The 18,082-nt window shown below is 48.7% G+C and overlaps 1 protein-coding gene across 1 annotated transcript in view; it reads right to left on the reverse strand.

The window, feature by feature from the left end:
• Positions 1 to 11,799: 11,799 nt before the first annotated feature.
• The window catches only part of CFAP91 (cilia and flagella associated protein 91), a 31,452-nt gene continuing 25,169 nt past the window's right edge, over positions 11,800 to 18,082 (reverse strand). Inside the window, exons 15-18 of the mRNA XM_075166509.1 lie at positions 17,142 to 17,290; positions 15,836 to 15,927; positions 12,319 to 12,638; positions 11,800 to 12,238 (exon numbers count right to left, since the gene is read on the reverse strand). Coding sequence (XP_075022610.1) covers positions 12,337 to 12,638; positions 15,836 to 15,927; positions 17,142 to 17,290 — 543 coding nt within the window. The 3' untranslated portion in view covers positions 11,800 to 12,238; positions 12,319 to 12,336. The remainder of the gene's footprint in view (positions 12,239 to 12,318; positions 12,639 to 15,835; positions 15,928 to 17,141; positions 17,291 to 18,082) is intronic.

Raw genomic sequence — 18,082 nt, forward strand, 5'->3', positions numbered from 1 at the left:
ACTAGGAAGGGCTGCAGAGCATCTTAATGCGAGAGCTCGGCTAGTCAGTGTCCCGAAAGGTAAGTGGAGGGGCTTGGTTGACCCAGTGATCCAGATGGATGCAGGAGACTCAAAAAGTGGGACAGTGGCAGGGTATGGATCTGCTGCGTAGGCGAGACTGCTGAAGCATTGGCCGCAGACGCTGTTATTTGGAGGCAGTAAATTACTGAGTCTTTAAAAAAAAAAAAAAAGTAATAAAAATAATGAAGAAAAATTGCTGCTTGTGCCAGGAAATGTGGCTTTTCTTCTTTTTCATTTTATCTTTTCGTTTTAAGACTGGCGGAGGGGAGTTAAGAGCTTTTCTCTCTGGTTTTGTGACTGTGCCGGCGTCTGCGTGTGTCTTGTGTGTGTGTTAGGTGGGGGGGAGGGTCGGGGGTGCCCCTCTGGTTTTGTTTCTTTTTTTCAAGGATCATGGCAGGATCACACACTCTTTTATACAAGTTAGATCCAGGTCTTTGAATAACCTTTTTTGTAAATAAGAAGAAAAAAAAAAAAAACACAAAAAAAAATCAACAACAAAAAAACAAAGCTCCTCACCAAATTCAAGCTTGTACATTATTATTTTTGGTTGTTTTTGAATTTTGAGTTTTATTGTTTTGTATGTAAATATGTGGACCCAGGAACTGTTATTAATGAGCAAAAAGTTACTGTTCAGGGCAGTGATTCTGTTTAATAATCAGACAAAATGTAGACGAGCTTTTTAAAGCCATATAGTTTTAACTCTGTACAGTAGGTACCGGCCTGTATTATTGTAACAATAACTCTAGCGATGTATAGTGTATCTATATAGTTTGGAGTGCCTTCGCTTCCATGATTTTTTGAATTTTATTTCCTCCCCCCCCCTCCCCTCCTTTATTAACGACGTCTCCCACCCCACGCCCGCATCTTTGCCCTCCCCTCCCGCTTTCTAACTCTTTTGAGTGCTGTAAGGTTTTGGTGATACCCTGATCAGTAGCGGAACGAAAGGAAACCGTCTCCACCGTCATTCATGTCATTGGAGCCGTGGCTTTGTCCTGGATGTCTCCGAGCTGCCCCCTCGCCCTCTCCTCCTCCCGCTGGCAGTGACCGCTTTCGCTGGGGCCCTTGCCCTGGCCGCTCATCTGGGCTTTGCTCCCCTCTCCCCCCCGGTCCTGCGCCCAGAAGTCGTCTGGGCGGCAGCGGCTTCCAGGAGGCTCGGCCTTTCCCTCCTCCCTGCGGCTGTGCCGGGGGCAGCGGCCAGGCCCGGCGGGCGGAAAGGACCCCCGGGGAGGGGAAAACCCCGCGCCCCACCGCCATGCTGCGCTCGGAGCCGTGCGGCCGCGGTAGGAGCCGGGGCACCGCCGTAGGAGACCGCAGTGGTCTTTTCTGCCAGGGGAACTTTGTTCCCTTTCTCTTCTTTCTCCCTGTTTTTCCCCCGCGCCCCTCCCCAAAGTCACTTTTGTTTTCTTGAGATGATAAGTTGAACATGACTCTTGATTTCTTGTGCCCAGCACGAAGGCCTTGTTTCTAAAACTAGTTTGCTTGTGTTTTACTACCTTGTTAGTATTCCACATAAGATTGTCTTGAATGGGAAAACACTTAACTCTTTACCAAACCAAAGGTTGCTGTTTTATTTCGAAGCATCTCGTGTTCATTCCAGTGAAGCAGAGGCTGCACTTTCTTTCTGGTGACACGAAGGTCAGTGATGCCGAGCTGTTGGCGACAGTCCGCTCAGAGCTGTCCCTCTCTTCTTTTACTCTCTTTCGGGCTTGTTTTTAACCCAGTCTGGTCTTGATCTGTCCTTTACGTCAGCCCTGCTGCGGCGTGGGTCTCTGAGCCGGGCTCGATGGCAGTCTGTCTCCCCCGATGGACGCCCGGTCAAGACGCTGGTGTTCTTTCGTATGGAACTTACCTACCTTGCTAGGGAAAAAAAAGAAATGACCTGCAAAAGAAAATTGGCTGGTAGAAGATCCCCGAACACTTTGTCCCCTTATTCCGAAGCCAAGCTTTACCTAAAATAACGGCAGGTGCCTGCGACTTGCAACTTAAATTTCCCCCCGGTTTTCAGTACTTGCAAAAGTAGAAGTCAAGCAGCCTGTCAGACTCGTACTCCCGTACTAGGAACCTCGGCCACCGCGGAGAAAAAGGAAAAGCCGATGAGGAAAAGCACAGTAGGGTATTCGGTCCGGGCTCTGCCTGTCGGAGACTGCCAGCGGGTACCCCTGGGGTGGCAGCTGATTTCCACGGGGCTCTCAGCCGGTTCTGGTCGTAGTTGGCTTCGTTTTGCAACACTGCAATAACGGCAAAACGACAGGAAAGGAAAACAGTACCTAAGGGGTTAGCTCGAGAAAAGTAGCTTCCTTGTGTTGGTCTTTCTCAATTTATTTTTAATATATATATATATAAAATATATTTATATATATATAATTTGCTTGCCTGTAAAATTTGCGTTCATTAATGTGTTGCTGATGGATCACTTGGGCCTGTACACACCAATTAGCGTGACCACTTCCATCTTAAAAACAGAAATCTAAAAATATATATATATATTAAGGACTGTGGGTTGTATACAAACTATTGCATACACTTGTGCAAATCTGTCTTGATTTAAAGGAAAAGCAAAACCTGTATAACATTATTACTACTTGAATGCCTCTGTGACTGATTTTTTTTTTTTTTTCATTTTAAATATAAACTTTTTTTGTGGAAAGTATGCTTAATGTTTTATTATTTTCCCCCGCCCCATTCCCCTTGTAAATACGTTTTGTTCTGTGTGACTCGGTTCGGAAATAGTTAACTGGTACTGTAATTTGCATTAAATAAAAAGTAGGTTAGCCTGGAAATGAAATTTAAAAAATACCAAGTGTGTGGTCTTTATTTCAAAAACTTGCCCCTTTCTTTCCTCCTCCTCCCCTCCCTTCTCCACCCCTTGTTCCTCGCCCTCACGCCTCTTTCCACTCCGCAAGAATAGGTGGACGTGAATCTTTGTAATCATAATGAAAAGAAAAACCACAAGAAATAAGCATGTTTTCTTAAATGAGCTGTGTTATTCCATGCTATTTTTGAGAGATGCCAGCTTGTCTATGATACCGTTTGATTTGATGGAGAGAGGAACCCTGGGACATAAATATTTCAAATTAAAACCAACCGATCTTCCTTTACCGTCCACCTAGAGATACGAACTTAAGAACCTGTGTAAACCGCTGGCTTTGAATCCTGCACTCATGGTTGTTTGGGGTTTTTTTTTTACCATTTGATCCCATTAGTAATGTTATTTGGTGGTGATCTGTAAAGTTTGTCGAGACCACGTCCAGTGGACCGTTCCTCCAGCAAATCAGCACGTAGCTATCTCTGAGTTGGGTTTCCGGTACTGGATAATGTATGTATTAAACATGACATGTCTATTAGCGCAAAAGAAAAAAGAAAAAAAAAAAAATCCTTTTTTGGGCTGGCTGACCTGGCCGAATCCATTCTGTCGCTATCCTAAAGGCTAGATGCGAGGTCATGTGACTGCTGCTTCAATAAAAACAAATTTATATTGCACAGAGGCTCCTCGTGGTTTGTTCGGGTGCCACGAGCCGCGGTCGTCCCCATGAAACCTCCTCTGCTGGGCTCCGGGCTGGAGCCTCCGCCCCGGAGCCGCTCCAGGAGAGGTGGGAGCAGGGCGGGAAGGGCCGGGGCGCGGGGACAGCCGCCTCCAGACGGCTGCTCGGGGAGAGACCTTGGTTTAGGAGAAAGGCCGCCTGCGCCCAAATTCAGCCGGGGCCGGAGAAGAGGCTGCCGGTCCCAAACTGGTCTCCGTGTGAAAGGAGCGAGCGGGTGAAGCCTGGCCCTCCCTGCGGAGCGCGGCGTCCCCGGCTCCCGGCACCGGGCCGCCAGCGGCGACAGGGCGGTCGGTGCCCTTGGTGGGCCCACGCCGTAAGTGTTGCGCCAGGCCCTTGCTGACCCCCCCCCCCGCTCGCTGCTAGGCGCTGGCTCCCCCGGACCGAGCCGTTCGGGGGCTGTTCTCGCCCTTCCTGGGTGCTGAAGCTGCGCCCCTCAAAGCAGGTGCGGCCCGCCCCGGCGCACTGACGGGGGCAGGGGTCTTGTTCAGCCTCTGCGCTCTGGCAGGCGCTGGGGTACCAGGGCGACAGGGCCAGGCGGCTGCCCGCAGCCTGGCCGCCCCGGAAGCAACGGAGGTGCCCGGCTGCTGGCCCTTCGCTTAGGTTGGTCCCACAACGTCAGCGGGGTTCAGGCCGCATCTGGCTCGTGTGCCGAGAGCAGGGCTGCCCTGCTCAGCCAGTCCGGCCCCCGGCATGAAGGGTGGCCGGTTACACCTGCAAAGACATCGCTGCCCGAACTACAGCACCTCGCTAGGTGAGTCTATTGACTTAAAGTTTGCCACCGATGGGGAGTTCAGTAATTTGGGGTGGTGGTGAATTATCCTTAGGCACTTTTCTTTTCTAGACGCACAGGTACTGGGGCCTTCTGTCTCTTCTGAACTTCTCTCGCTGCGAATGCGAGCTGCGGGCTCTCTTTCTGCGCTGTCTTTGCACGGGAACCCTCTGCTCCAGCCTCAGGGCTCTCTTCTGAATGTCAGAGCCCCTTGACCGGGACCCAGTCACCTCGTAACTTCTTGCTAAGCTGACTGGAAGGGGATCTTCAGCTCCTTCATGTTTTTCTAATCTTTCCAATTGTATCTCCTCTACAACTGTTTTTAACACTCTCCTTAAAACCAGCTTAAAACCAGTACCAAAACCAGCCAGAGATTTCCTGATCAGTCTCCCCAATGTCAAATACAGGCACCAGAGAGCATCTTGCAGCTGGTGCCTCCGTCTCCTTACCTGAGGACTGCATTCGTCCTTCTGTGCGGAGGCTGCGCTTGTCCAGTTTATCCAGCACTCCCTCCCGTTGTAATCCTTGCACACGTTATCAATGAGACTTCTATAGTTTCATCTCAACCACCATTTAAAAAGAAATAATGAAAAACACCTTAGCATCAAGAGCCAGTCCCTGCACAACCTTTCAGGGAACAGTCGGTCTGTCACTCTTCCCCATGTGAAAATACCTTTTGAGACCTGTCTGTAAACCAGGTTCAAATCCACTTAGTTGTCGGTCACCGACGCCTTTGAATTATTTAAAATGCTAATCCAAACGCAAAGCAGTACCGAGCTGAATGCGGTACAGAAGTCTGCTCCACTGACGTGCTCTGTCTTTATCGACCAACCTTCCAGCCATCTGGGTTGGAATTAAAAGTCGGCATCAAGGCTACTAGCACTGGTATCGGGAAGGTGGCAGCTTTCGGGCTGCTGGTGGTAAGGTCCAAGAGGCTTTCTCTTTCTGTGGGAGAAGAACAAGAGCCACAAAGGAGGAGGGAAGCAAGCTGCAAAATGCAGAGGGGAGAGCGGGAGCGCCGCCATTTGTGTCTGAAGCGCCGAGTCCAGTTGCTTGGAGACGGCGAGCCCAGCAGATGCTACACAACCTCATTAGCCAGTCTTGAACCTCGCTTCCCTCTCTTGGCTCTAGGAAGGGCTTGGCTGGGTCGTCGTCCTGACTTCCCTCGCTAGCCCTGGGGCTCGCGTTCCTGGCGAGGACAGGGCTGCTCCGTCTTTGCTGGCTTTGCTAAACCAGCCAAGGCCAAAGGCTGCAGGGTCAGACCCGACCTGCTGCCAAAGCCGAGCTCTGGTGGGAAAGGAAGGCGTGTAGGTAGAAACACGGCACGGGGCACGGCAGGACACCCAGGCTCACGTCTTGGCGTGAATGTCATACAACTGCTGAGGCTTTGAAGCAGAGGCCAGTCCCCCGAACAAACTCCCGCTGGTTCTCATCGCAGGAGGCAGTGCAGGTGGCAGCGGTCAGGGCTGTAAGGGAGAGCTGGACTTTCATAGCAAACACCTGCCTTCGGTCGATGCAGGAATGCAGTCCTGGGTCTTGTTGTACATCCAGCTAACTCCTGATGTCCTGGCACAGACGTTTTCTTCTTGGTATATCCTACTGCCCCCTGAGAGTTTGCATTCAGCTGAGTCGGTCTCCCATGCGGCCAGTGGAGTTAAAGCCTTCTCTTTCAGGGATTCCCCGCTCTCAGCATCACCTGTCCCCGCCTGCACTCTCCAGAGGCAAGGCTGGGTCCTCCAGGACAAGGTAGGTGGAGAACAACCACCTCTTCCCGTGTGGAAGCTTGCGAGTGGCTGCAGCAGGGCAACCTGCCCGAGTCCAGGGCATCCTGCAGAGCCCCCTCACTTGCCACAGAGTGAGAAAATGCGGCCGTGGGCAAATGAAACCTCGTCCCCAGGCAGAGCTGCCTGGCCGAGCACAGCCCCTTCCAGGCAGCGCAGCCACGGGCCCTGCGGATGGTGCCAGGGCCCTGGGGTCTGGGTGTGTAATGGATTGCTAAGTAGAAAGATGGAGGGATTTGGCTTGGTTTGGGGGGGGAGGGGGGGGTCCCCTAAGGAAAGTTTTTAAGAACTGGTGGAATTCAGGAGTTAGAACGGGACTGTTCATCTTAGCTTGCTGCTTGAACGCGCTGTGCTTTATGCCACCTCCACGTGGTGAGCGTTTGCGGGGTCCAGACGGCTGCTGCTGACACAGGAACACGTGGCAGGTCTTGTCAGGGGGAGGCCGGGGCTGCAGAGGGCGAGGTAGGGTCAGGGGTATGGTGGGAACGGCACGTGAGCTTGAGAGGAAGCAAGAGGTATTCATCCTCCTCTCACCAGCCCAACGGCTACATCATTATCGCGCTCTACAACTACCTGGAAGGAGGTTGTAGCGAGGTGGGTGTCAGTCTCTTCTCTCAAGTAACAAGCGATAGGACGAGAGGAAACGGCCTGGAGTTGCACCAGGGGAGGTTTAGATTGGATATTAGGAAAAATTTCTTCACCGAAAGAAGAAGAAAGCACTGGAACAGGCTGCCCAGGGAAGTGGTTGAGTCGCCATCCCTGGAGGTATTTAAAAGACGTGTAGATGTGGTGCTTAGGGACATGGTTTAGTGGTGGACTGGGCAGTGTTAGGTAATGGTTGGACTCGATGATCTTAAAGGTCCTTTCCAACCTAAATGATTCTATGATTCTATGTTTCCTAAGGCATGAGAGCAGACGTGTCCTCTTTCTCCCTTGTGCAGCTCCTTCCTGTAACCAAATCCTTTGCCAGGCAAGAGTGCTCGGGAGGTGGATGGTGATTGCTGGCGAAATCCGGGTTGTTTGAGAGCATTTTTGCTCACGGAGATCATTGATGTTGTTCGGGATGCTGTCGTTTGTTAGCAGGCTCGGGAAATGAAGAGGACTACCCAGCTGGGGAGTCTTTGGACCATCTCAGTTACACCTCCTTCCTCTTTCAAGATTTTTGTTTCATGGCACCAGGCTTAGGAACGGGTTGGTCAATGGAAGCTGTTTCTGCTGGAGACAACAAATTTGGGGCCTGCACAGCAATGAAAAATGGTTTGCATTGGGTTGGAGGCAGAAAAATTACGTGGGCAGGTGGAGAAAGGCTTCGATAGATAAGGAACCAACATGGTGTTTGCAAGAGGCTTTAAAGGGAAGGGCTGGCTCTTACTGGCTCAGTAATAAGCAAAAGGGAGATTCGTTCTTAGGCTCGGTCCTGCAGCGACTGAAGGAGAGAGGAGCAAATGCAGCTTTTCAGTCTCCATAATGCGGTGGGAGCAGCTGCTTTCCAAATGCTAGCGATGTAAATTAGTGAGTGAGAAGATGCTGGCCGAGAAGAGTATTTAGGAGAAGGTTTAGCGCGCTCTCAGTTTAGGGGCTACGTAAGAGCACTGGTTAAATATTTCAGGCTTCTTGCTGCATCTGTATTCAGAGCACTGGTGGTATTCACGCTCGGCGCCGACGTCACCAAGAGCAACAGCATCGGGTCCTCGCTGCGCAGCTGCAATTAGCTCACTGCAATTTGCATTGCAGGTAGCACCGCACGCTTCCAGCCGCTACCCCGAGGAAGAGGATGAACATCCCCGCACCCAGCACTGACCGAGGAGCTCCAGGATGGGCAAGGAGTGCAGGTTACTATGAAAGCTCCCCGCTGGGGGCACTAGCTGTGATAAATCTCAGGCGGCTGGGCATGGGCTGGGCTGTGCGACAGGTCCAACCAGCCGTAGACGAGTGGCCAGCCGCGACGGTGAGTGTTTGCAGGGGCAGTCGCAGCTCTCAGGTCTGTCGGGGATGGTGTGCTGAGCCTGGCTGGCTGGGGAGGGCACTCGCCCTGAGTAACAAGCGGGTGCAGGGGAGCAGCCCAGGAAGGAAACGGGAACGGGACATCCCTTCTGAGTGCTCCATGAAGGATTGGGCTTTGGCACGTGGGAACAGGGCAAGAGGCGAGGCCTGGACTCCAGCCACAGGAGGTGGAGGAAGAGGTGCGTGGGGTTGATGCAGCGTGTGGGAGAAAAGGAAGAACGAGAGGGAACGAACGATACGATCGGAGCGGAGCGCCAGAGCTGCCTCTCCTCCCCGGGTTTCAGCGTACGCCCTTCCCATCGGCCCGCTGGGGTTTTCTCTCTTGTGCAAACAGTGTCTGTTGAGATGCCTTCCCTGCCAGTTCTGCTCCCGGCAGTGGCTGTGAGGAGAGGTGGGGGCCTTGGTCCGGAGCACCCACCCAGCCGCATCAAAGCCCTGGTGCTGCTGCATGGGAGGCCCACTGGCCTTCGGGCATCTCGCCCACGCGTGCGAGACGGGGGCACGGGTTGTGTGTGTGCTGCAGGGGAGGGCTCTCCAAGGTTCAGCTGGTAAACAAAATGCTGCGGAGCGTTCCGGGGCACTGAAAGACGACTGTCTACATCGTCACATTGTCCCTGGCATGGTTTTCAGGCAAGGTCTCCTACCTCTCTCCCACACCATTGCTTGACGCAGCCTGGGAATGACCATGGGCCAGGGATCGCCTCCAGGTGCCTTTTCATGTGCAGCCCCTCTATTTTGGAAGCCGCCCATCCAGGCTGCTCTGCGCCTGTTGGGCTCACCGCCAGGGAGAGGTCCCAGGCAAATTGAATTTACTAGTCTAGGTGGACACGTTAACATCTCTGGGAGTTGGCAGTTTTGGCAGATGTTCAAAACAATTCCTGCCTCTGGTGGGGTGGAGAGCATGGTTATGAAACAGAGCTCCTCTTCCAAGCCCAGGCCTGACTCTGGAGGGCGCTGAGGTGAGGAGGCTGGTGGATGCCGAGAAGATACTGACTCACCAGTCAGAAAAACACAGGAAAAGCTGCGTGAACAGGAATTTGGTGGCAGCAGGGAGACAGGACTGGGAGGAGGTGAAGTTAGTGCAGTTGGACCTTGTGAAAAGCCTTTGGCATGTAAGGACCATACTTGTAGGGTTATCCCCCCCGCAAAATTGTGCGAGGGCTGAATTGAGCCCAGCAAAGTAGCAGGCAGATCCTGTGCGCCTGTGAGACTGGGAGCAGAGAAAACAGCAGCGCTCCGACAGCGGCAGGAACTCTTAACAGCACCACAGACAGGTCTACAGCAGCAACTTTTGTGATGGTCATGTTGCTTTTAAGGGAGACAGGAGAGATGGGAGAGCAGGGGTTTGTTGTGTTTTTATGTTGACAAAAACATAGATAAAGCGTCCAGCGAAAAAGGTGCGTTGGCTTCCAGTTGTCCTACCGAAAGTCCTTTTTGCTGGTCTGAACTGTAGTTATCGCAATAGGATTTCCTCCTTCCACACTGCAAGAGCCATATTGGCAGGGAAGAGCTGAGACAATTTGCATTCATTCGTTTACTGCAAAGAGACCGATTCTTCACCATTCTCACAGCGCAGTGACCCCAGAGGCTCGTTTGGTTCAGCCCGTCTCCCGCACCCGTCAGGATACAGAAGCCGGCAGAGCGGCGCAGCCAGGCTCCCTCCCAGCGGGCAGCTGGTGAAAGAAAAGCGGGACAAGCAGAATTTCCCCAGTGTTTCCACTGTATTGGTGCAGCCCTGGAAGCATCTGCTGTGTTTGTTTCGGGTACGGGCTCCTCCCCAGCGTTGTTCTGGCTCCTGCTAGGAGAGGGAATGGTGCATTCTTGTGCTGTTGATTTATGATCCCAATTCCCTCTCACTCTGCTCGTTTTCTTTCTCAAAGCACATTCTGCAAAGCTTGAAAAAAACCCCACACATGACAATTGAAAGCAGTTTCTAGAGCAGAGTTTCCTGCCGTGGCCTTCGGTTTACATGCTAGGCAATGTCATGTGGAAAAGATGGCTTTACCCTGACAGTGTCCCTTAAATCGTAACAGAAGCCAAGACATTTATAGCTCAGCCTGTGCATAGCATCTGGAGTCCCCTGCCGCCTCGTTCTCGTGCAGAGGGCTGTATCCCTGCAGAAGACCAGAGCGCTGCAGCCTACATCCATTCCCACACCTGTTGGAATACTTCTTGTCTTTTTAAAACCACATCAAATGTACAACAAGCCACGCAGAGAATGTTTATTTCGCCATACCTTCTCAGAAATACAGTAAATACCTCCATGGATTTGTCTTCCTGTTCTACTGTTCTGCTGCATCAAGTTTTCCATGTCTCTCTTATTACATTGGATCTCGTGATTCACGTTATCCCCCCTCTTTCAACCAGGCTAAATTTGTCCAAGGTGGCCTGAGGCGAAAGAGCCGATCCCTGCACAGCTGCTCCTCCCACACTGGGGAGAGTGTTTCTTTCGATGTTTCTGCATTTGCGACCTTCCCTTTTACTGACTAGCTACGTACACTATGACAATTTTCCCAAATCCCCAAACCCTAACAGGATCACCCTCCTCACAGAGTCCTAACCAAAACTCATTACCCATCTCTGACTCCTGCCAGATTTTGCAGTACTTACAGAGGCTGGATTCCTGCAGGAAACTGGTGCCCCTGCTTCAGTGATCTGGAGACCAGCAATGGTTTCTTTCTCCCATTTTCTTCTCTCCAGTTCTGATTTACAGCTCAGTGGAATACGGGGACATTCAGACTTTTTTCTCCTCTCTCTCTCCTCCCTGCCTCCTGCCCCCCCAACCCCATCCTCAAAACAGAAACTTGACGCAAAATTTTTCCAGGAATGCACTAATGAGCCTGAATTTTCGACCAGCTGCTGGTTTGTGTTTTGAAGGAGCAGCGCTATGTTCAGGATTAGTTTGCTGGACCATACCGGAGGCTTTACAGAGCCAGCCCAAAGAACGGGCTATCAATTACAGAGAAATGATGGAAGTAGGCAGAGATCAGCCCATTATCACGTTAGCACTAATACTGCTATTTGTTGCGTAAGTTGCACCCATCAATGAGTAAGCGGTTTGGGTGTGGTGGTGTGGCTGTGCCTGCTCCTCCAAAAGCTGGCGCGTTTGATGTTGGTATCGGCGTAAACGTACCTTTCAGATGCTAAACCCACAGACCTCTGGAATTTTGACAGGTGAGTGCTGAGAGCTGAGCAAGTGCCTGACAGCCCTCTGATCAGATGCACTGCGCCTGTCTGCAGCCTGCCGATTTCTGACATCCTGAGCTGGAGCACCCCCATGCTTGCAAACAAGGCAAAGCCAGCATCCTCTCTGCATAGCCCCCTGGAGCTGGAAAGCCAGAGTGACTAACACTGTTCTAAGAAAAATAAGATTCTTTCCAGAACTGTTCTCCTTTGGGATGATAAAAAGCAAGAAGAGGTCAGCCCAAAGAGTAACATTTCTGGAAAAGCTACAAGCACTGGCTAATGGGTTCTCTGCACAAGCTACATCAGCCCCCGCCATGTCATTCTGCTATCACCTAGCCTTAGTTATTAGTGCCAGACACTGCCTGGTTGGCAGCAACCTCTCTGCTGAGGTCAAAGGCGCCTTCCTTTTCTTTAAGCAAGGGCTAATTATGTGAAAAGATGATGCAACACTTTCATTCAACTTCAACGCTTTATTAATAGCAGTGCTAACGCAGGAAGCCACTCTGCTTTACTCCACTAAGGAAATCAGTGGGACATGCTTGAGAAAAGACTCTGTGTATGGTCTCAACTCAAAACTTCCCACTGCTGGAATATTTTTTCATTTAATGTTATTGATGCAAGGAAATACCATCAAAAGCCCAGGTGCAGATCTTTATTGGTCTGTGCCAGGAAAACAAACAAGGAATGCTAACACTGCTTTCTCACTCAAGCTTCTCTTAATAATTAGAAGAGGAAAATGAGCTTATGAGGTCCAAAGCTAGTTGGGGAGGGGGTGGAGGAGGCTGGACTGGGGCTACCACACCAAAATGTATACAGAGTGGTTCCAGGACAACATTGCTGGCAGACAGCAGGAGGGACAGCCCAAGGGAGAGAGAGGACTGTCCATTCTGGGTGCCCTGAAAAAAGTAAATATAATGTGCTTCCCTCTCCTTCATCATGCTCTGAGCTCAAATCACAGAGGGGAAGGGAAACTCACCTGGCTCATCTTCTATCTCTAGGAGGCTGTGGGATGCTTGTCTGATCCCTCAGAAGGGTTCACTGCTGTCTCTCCCGGGCTTTCTTCGCACAGAAGTTTAGCTAGTTCGCATGCAACTGGGGCAGCGCAAGCGCCGTCAGCTGCACTTGGTCCAGCAGCTGTCCCACTCAAAGCAGCGCTAGCTGTCCCAGCAGGAGGATCTCCCTTTATCTTGCTGGCGGATGACTCCCGATGTAGTGCCAGATCAGCCACTACCGTCTCTGTGCCCCTGTGGATGATCTGATGAGCAGCATAGATGTGTTTTCTTTGGGACTGCCTCACTGTGCATAAAAAGAGGTAAGGCTTTTACTTGGAAATGCACAGCAAAGTGTTCTCTGTAGGGGAGAAGGGAGGGATAGCTTTTAGCCTTCCTGCGGCTGTGGAAAATCCTATCTCAGGAAAAAAAATCACACCCTTCTAACTTTGGCTGAAAGCATTCTACTGCCACCTAATAGCAGCAACCAACTTTGCATTTCACTTTGAAGACTAGCCCCCACAGTGGGAAGCACAGCCAAAGTGTTTTCCTCTCCAGCTTAGGGCATAACTGCCCAGGATATGTTATCAGGTTTTAAAATAACTTCTCCTTCAGTGTCTGTTAACTGCAGCAGGTCTCTGGAAGACTGGAACTGAAATCTGCCCTCTCCTGTGTTATGATTTTGCCTGCACTGAGAAACTCTGAGTTCAAAGTAAGACTTGGAGACGGTTAGACACATTAAGTCACCTACCTTATTGTCTCCCTTTTGCTACTGCAGGATAGTTCTTTATTGTGTTTCACAGTTTTCATCCAATATCTCATTTGTATATATTTCCAGCCCACCTCTTGGGAAATAATTACCCAAGCCAAATCATTCACCCACAATTCTCTTCATTGCTCTTCACTATTCTTTGTTCCCTCTTTCTCTCTCTAGACTTACGATGCTGGTAAACAATCATGGGGATTGAAATACTGCGTGCTTGTGAGGAGGGTGTGGGGAACGCTGCAGGAATGAGCTGTGGCTCTCATGGTGTCACTTCCCTGCAAAAGTCCAAGACTTTCTTGTTGCTTTCGTCTGTTTATGTTGTAAGGCTAAGCTGTACTTTAACTGTGAATCTGAACCACTGGTGTCTTGCATTCTGCATACTCTCACTGACTCAGTTACTCAACATTACTAACCCATCCCGTTTATGTTTATCCATCTCCCAGGTCCATTTTGTCAACAATGAATGCAACTGGATCTCACTTGCGTTTGAAAAGCTGACCTTCACCTGCCAGCTCTCAATTCCCAGGAGAGCTTTCTCTACCCATGGCATTTTGGCTTCAATCGTGCATGCATGAACTGCATCAACAATACCGGGAATACTCTCCTGGTATTGCTGCAGTCCCTTTCTCCACCCACAGCAAATACCATCTGTAAGAAAGCGGGTACAAATTGGTGAGTGCTTGTCCTTTTAAAAGCAAGTTTTTTCATATCAGCACACTGACTTCTACTTCCAATGAGGGAGCATCCAGAAGTGAGGTGCAGAGGGGTTTCAGGATGAGCTGGTGTTGGGTAACCCCTGCTTTTATGCATAGGAATGCAACAAAAAGAGGAGAAAAAAAAAAGAGAAGAAAAGACTAGGTAATGGCAAAATAGGGATGTTTAAGAGGAAGCTAAAGTGTAGGCAAAGACTGAACTTGCAGGCCCTCAAATCTTTGTTCTACAAATGGATTTGCTCCTCTGGCAGGCCAGACAATTGTGCCCTCAGATCATTCCTGCTAGTTTCAAGGAGGGTGTATGCTCAAGCATGTGCCAGGTTGCTAAAACACAGTTTCATATTGAATAATCTGGCTCACTATAGGGAAAGCTTTAAAAGCTGCCACAGAAACGCAATACACTGATGTGCTTGTGAGATCTAATGCCATTCTTTGATACTATTTCCTTTGGATTTATACGGAATAGTTACTGATTCTGCTTCCTTGAAGGTATCACTGTGCAGGAGGTTTACGGCAGGGTGTGTTCATCACAGCATACATTTGGCAGAATTCAGCTATCTTTCAAGTGTATGGAGTCCCCTCCACCCCACGCAGCAATAAGAGAAGAGGGTATGAGCCAGGTCTCTTCCTGACATTTGATGCCTGCTGTCAGGAGAATATTGCAGCAAATGTCACCTGATCACCTTTGAAGGAGCTCTTGTACTTTATCACCTATTGCTCTAGCTCTTCCACCAGCATCCACTTTAATTTTTGTCTGGGTCTAGCTCTGTTTTCCAGGCAAACCCACTGTAGCTATCACAGATTTTGAAGATTTTTTTTCCTCTGTTGCTTGGGAGTGCTTCTGGGTGTTTTGTTCATTAGCTGCTGTTGCATTTAAGCCCAGTACATATTATCTTCCTTCATGGTACCTCTGTATGTCCAGAATCCTAGGCCATCTCCAGGTCTTCTCTTTCTGTTCTCCTTTCTGAGACTGGCTAACCTGTGTGCGTTAGTGCCTGAGCTGCAGGCTTCATTGACTAAAATTAAATCACTAGCTTTGGTAGCCTCGTAGAAGAAAGGCTAAGGAGAAGGGAGCTGATTTAAGCTTATGCAGAATTGCCAGCTGCTGAATAGATACTGTTGTTGTGACAAATACAGAAACTAGGAAGAAAAAAGTTTGCTCAATTCAGAGACCACAAAATGTGTTTGCAGGGTTTGTGTTTTCATTCACAAAACAACAAAAAAAAGCAATAATGTAAGTGCTTTTGTTCTCAAGTCAGAGACGTACGCTGCGGCAAGGACCACTTCAGACTCTATCGTGATACAATTACTTTTCTTAGGTTATATCCACTTTCTATGGGTGACTGGTTTAGTCATAGTCTTCTGAGTGTGCTGGTCAGTGGAAACATCTTGGTTAAGAACAGCCATTTATTTATGATACTCAATGTAATACACAGGTTTCCAGGGTCTTCCCCTCTATATTTTGACAGATACTATTCCATTTTGGCTAAACAGAAGCATCCTTTACAACTGCAAGATTATCTGCTTAAAACATAATGCCACTACAGCCAACCCTAAAACCTTATCTTTGCTTCTAGCTCTCAACCAATTGGGGGGGAGGGGGAAGCATAGGAAAGCATATAATCTTCCTTCCACATACGGCATATATTTAAGTAATCTGCCTGTTAAAGACTTCTACAGTTTTTAGAAATTGCCATATAATAGACAATTCACAGCCACGCTACTTAAAGACTTTTCCCAGTTTGTTTTTGAAGGTGCAATGGGCTGCTTCTTTTCATGTAGTTTTATTGTTGCAGATACACCAAATTTACATCAGGTCTGAATTCAGGCCACCATTTTAAAAGACTAAAGCTCACAAGAAATTGAGTGAAAAAGGATCAGAGGGCTTAACTTTCTACCTGCAGAGTGCAAAAGAGGAATCTCAGAGAACTGAGACAACTCTTGCACTGTATCTTTCCTTTCAGTGAGCTAGAGTGAGGAGGGCGAACCAGTTCACAAAGAGAATAAAGTTACTGGACTCCTTACCTTTTTCTCTGATAGACATTTTCTCAGCTTCTGGAATCAGGAAATCATAAACCAGCTCTCCTACAATCTCTTCTGACTGTAGGTGAGTTCGACTACAGAACAGATGCAGAGTGGTATTAGTATTTTAATTTTCTTTCCAGATCACCTCTGCAAACACGAGACTCCCTTGTAAATATTCTATTTTCGAGGGAGTGTATTGTCATGGCAGTAATTGTGAGCTTGGTCTCTCTTTATCCTGCAAATACGTGACAGTGTGACTATTCCCCTTTGCACTGCATTGCCAATGTGTTCAATACTGCATTGGAAAGCAGTATTTCCAGGGAGAAGATCACCCTAGACTCCTTATCCTCGAAGGTATTTAGGAGCCCAGTTCTTACTGATGACAAACTGAGTTAGACACGCAGACACCTCTGAGGCTTTGCGTCTTTGTCAGTTTAGTCTTTGGCCCATTGCTGAGTTGGCTAAATTCTTCCCTTTTGTGACTCTGCATTTGGCTGGTCCCCATGCTCTTTTCCATGCCAGTGTTTGGTGGGTTCCCAGTTGGCCCAGGGGCTGCATGCATTATCTACGCTTCATTCTCCCCAAGGATTTCAACATTCTGGTTGTATTCATCTAGTTACAAAATACACAGCTGCTGTACCATAGGAGAGTCACTGTGTCATTGGGATTTTTATGGCTCAATTCCAAAAAAAGAGCATAGAAACTAAACTGGAGGTTTGGCAGGTCCTAAAAAGTATTCGTTGCTGATGCCCCAGCCAAACACAAGACTGTGGTGTTCTCAACAACCAACTCCACTCAAAGTGCCTTGTCAGGCAGCCATCAATATGACTGACCCCCATGGAAATTGGCAGTTTCTTAAAGAACAGCCGCCTCAGAATGAAAGATTGCTGTATAGCTGTATCTTCTAGCATCTCTTTCAAATGGATTTTCTGTAGTAGTGTAAATAAATGAAAAGACCAGTATGAATGGGTATTGCTTTAGGCAGTTCCCAGATTCACTTAAAGCTCACTCACAGCATCACATTGGCATGGAGAAGTCTAAAAAGGGTGATTCACAGATCCCACAAGTGATTTGCAAAGGGAATCTGGCACACGCTGTATAGAAATAAGGCTCTGATGGATTTATATGTGTGTACCAGGTAGCAACAGTGTGGTTCCCATACAGCAGACACACTAATGAAGCGATCATGAACAGTATTGCTCTGCCCTTCCCATGTCTTAGATTACACACGTAACCACAGATGCAGATGGTCAGGCAGGTTCTAAACTGCTGTAAACAGCCTCTAATGTGCCATTTAATAACGTACCGACTTTCCATTTCGTAAGCAACGTCATTGATTTCTACAGCCATTCTCTGAATCTCTTCCCTGGCTTGTTCTTCAGCTGTGTTCTCCATGCTACTCAGGATAATGTCTTCCAAGTAGGAGTCAATAGTGCTCTGGTGCACTTTCACCACCTGGAACAAAACACCCAAGATATTTTTCCTCTGCCTATTGCTGTGCCAGGAGCGTGGTGGAAGCAGATTTCCAAAGAAGCAAGAACAACAGATTTTCACCAGACTTTTAATTCCAGGCAGGCCAGCCTGAGATTTCAGAGATTTGCTTTCACCTGGGAGGAACAACCTGTGTAAAAGTTTCTTTTCTAACAATTTTTTCTGAGAACTAATTGAACAGAAACAAGTGCAGGAAAGAACCAGTGGTGGGAGAAAAACTTATCCGCAGATCCAATTCTGCTGCAGCAGGTTACTTCTGTGAATGCAATGGCAGTTGCTTCCTCAGTCCTCATGGTCCCCTGAGCAACAACTGCCAAATAATTATCATCAGTATTGACTTCAGTAAATTAATCAGCTTTCATTCAAGCAAATTCTGAAAGGAAAAGGTTCCATCAAGCCAGTCAAAGAAACATGAATAAAACCAAGATAAAATTATTGGTTTCCTTATAATGGTTGTAGAGCAGAGATTCTAGAAATGCGTGTTTTCCTTCTGCTAGTCTGAAGGGCATAAGCTTATGGCACTTTGACCCTCCTTGCTTCCCACTCAGAGATGCAGAAAAGATAAGAGGAGAAGCTAAAATTAAAAGAAAAATTAACATGATGCCAGACTCTCTTGGTATTAACCTCCTCCCACAAAGTTTGAAAATTATTGGTTTAGTCAATTAGGCTCCCACTCGTTCCTTTCAACTGGGAGAAATATGCTTCATACAGTCAGGGGCTAGGGAATAGGAATAGGACTATAGAACAGTTATGGAA

The sequence above is a fragment of the Calonectris borealis genome, chromosome 1 (assembly GCF_964195595.1).
Source record: "Calonectris borealis chromosome 1, bCalBor7.hap1.2, whole genome shotgun sequence".
Classification (NCBI taxonomy): domain Eukaryota; kingdom Metazoa; phylum Chordata; class Aves; order Procellariiformes; family Procellariidae; genus Calonectris; species Calonectris borealis.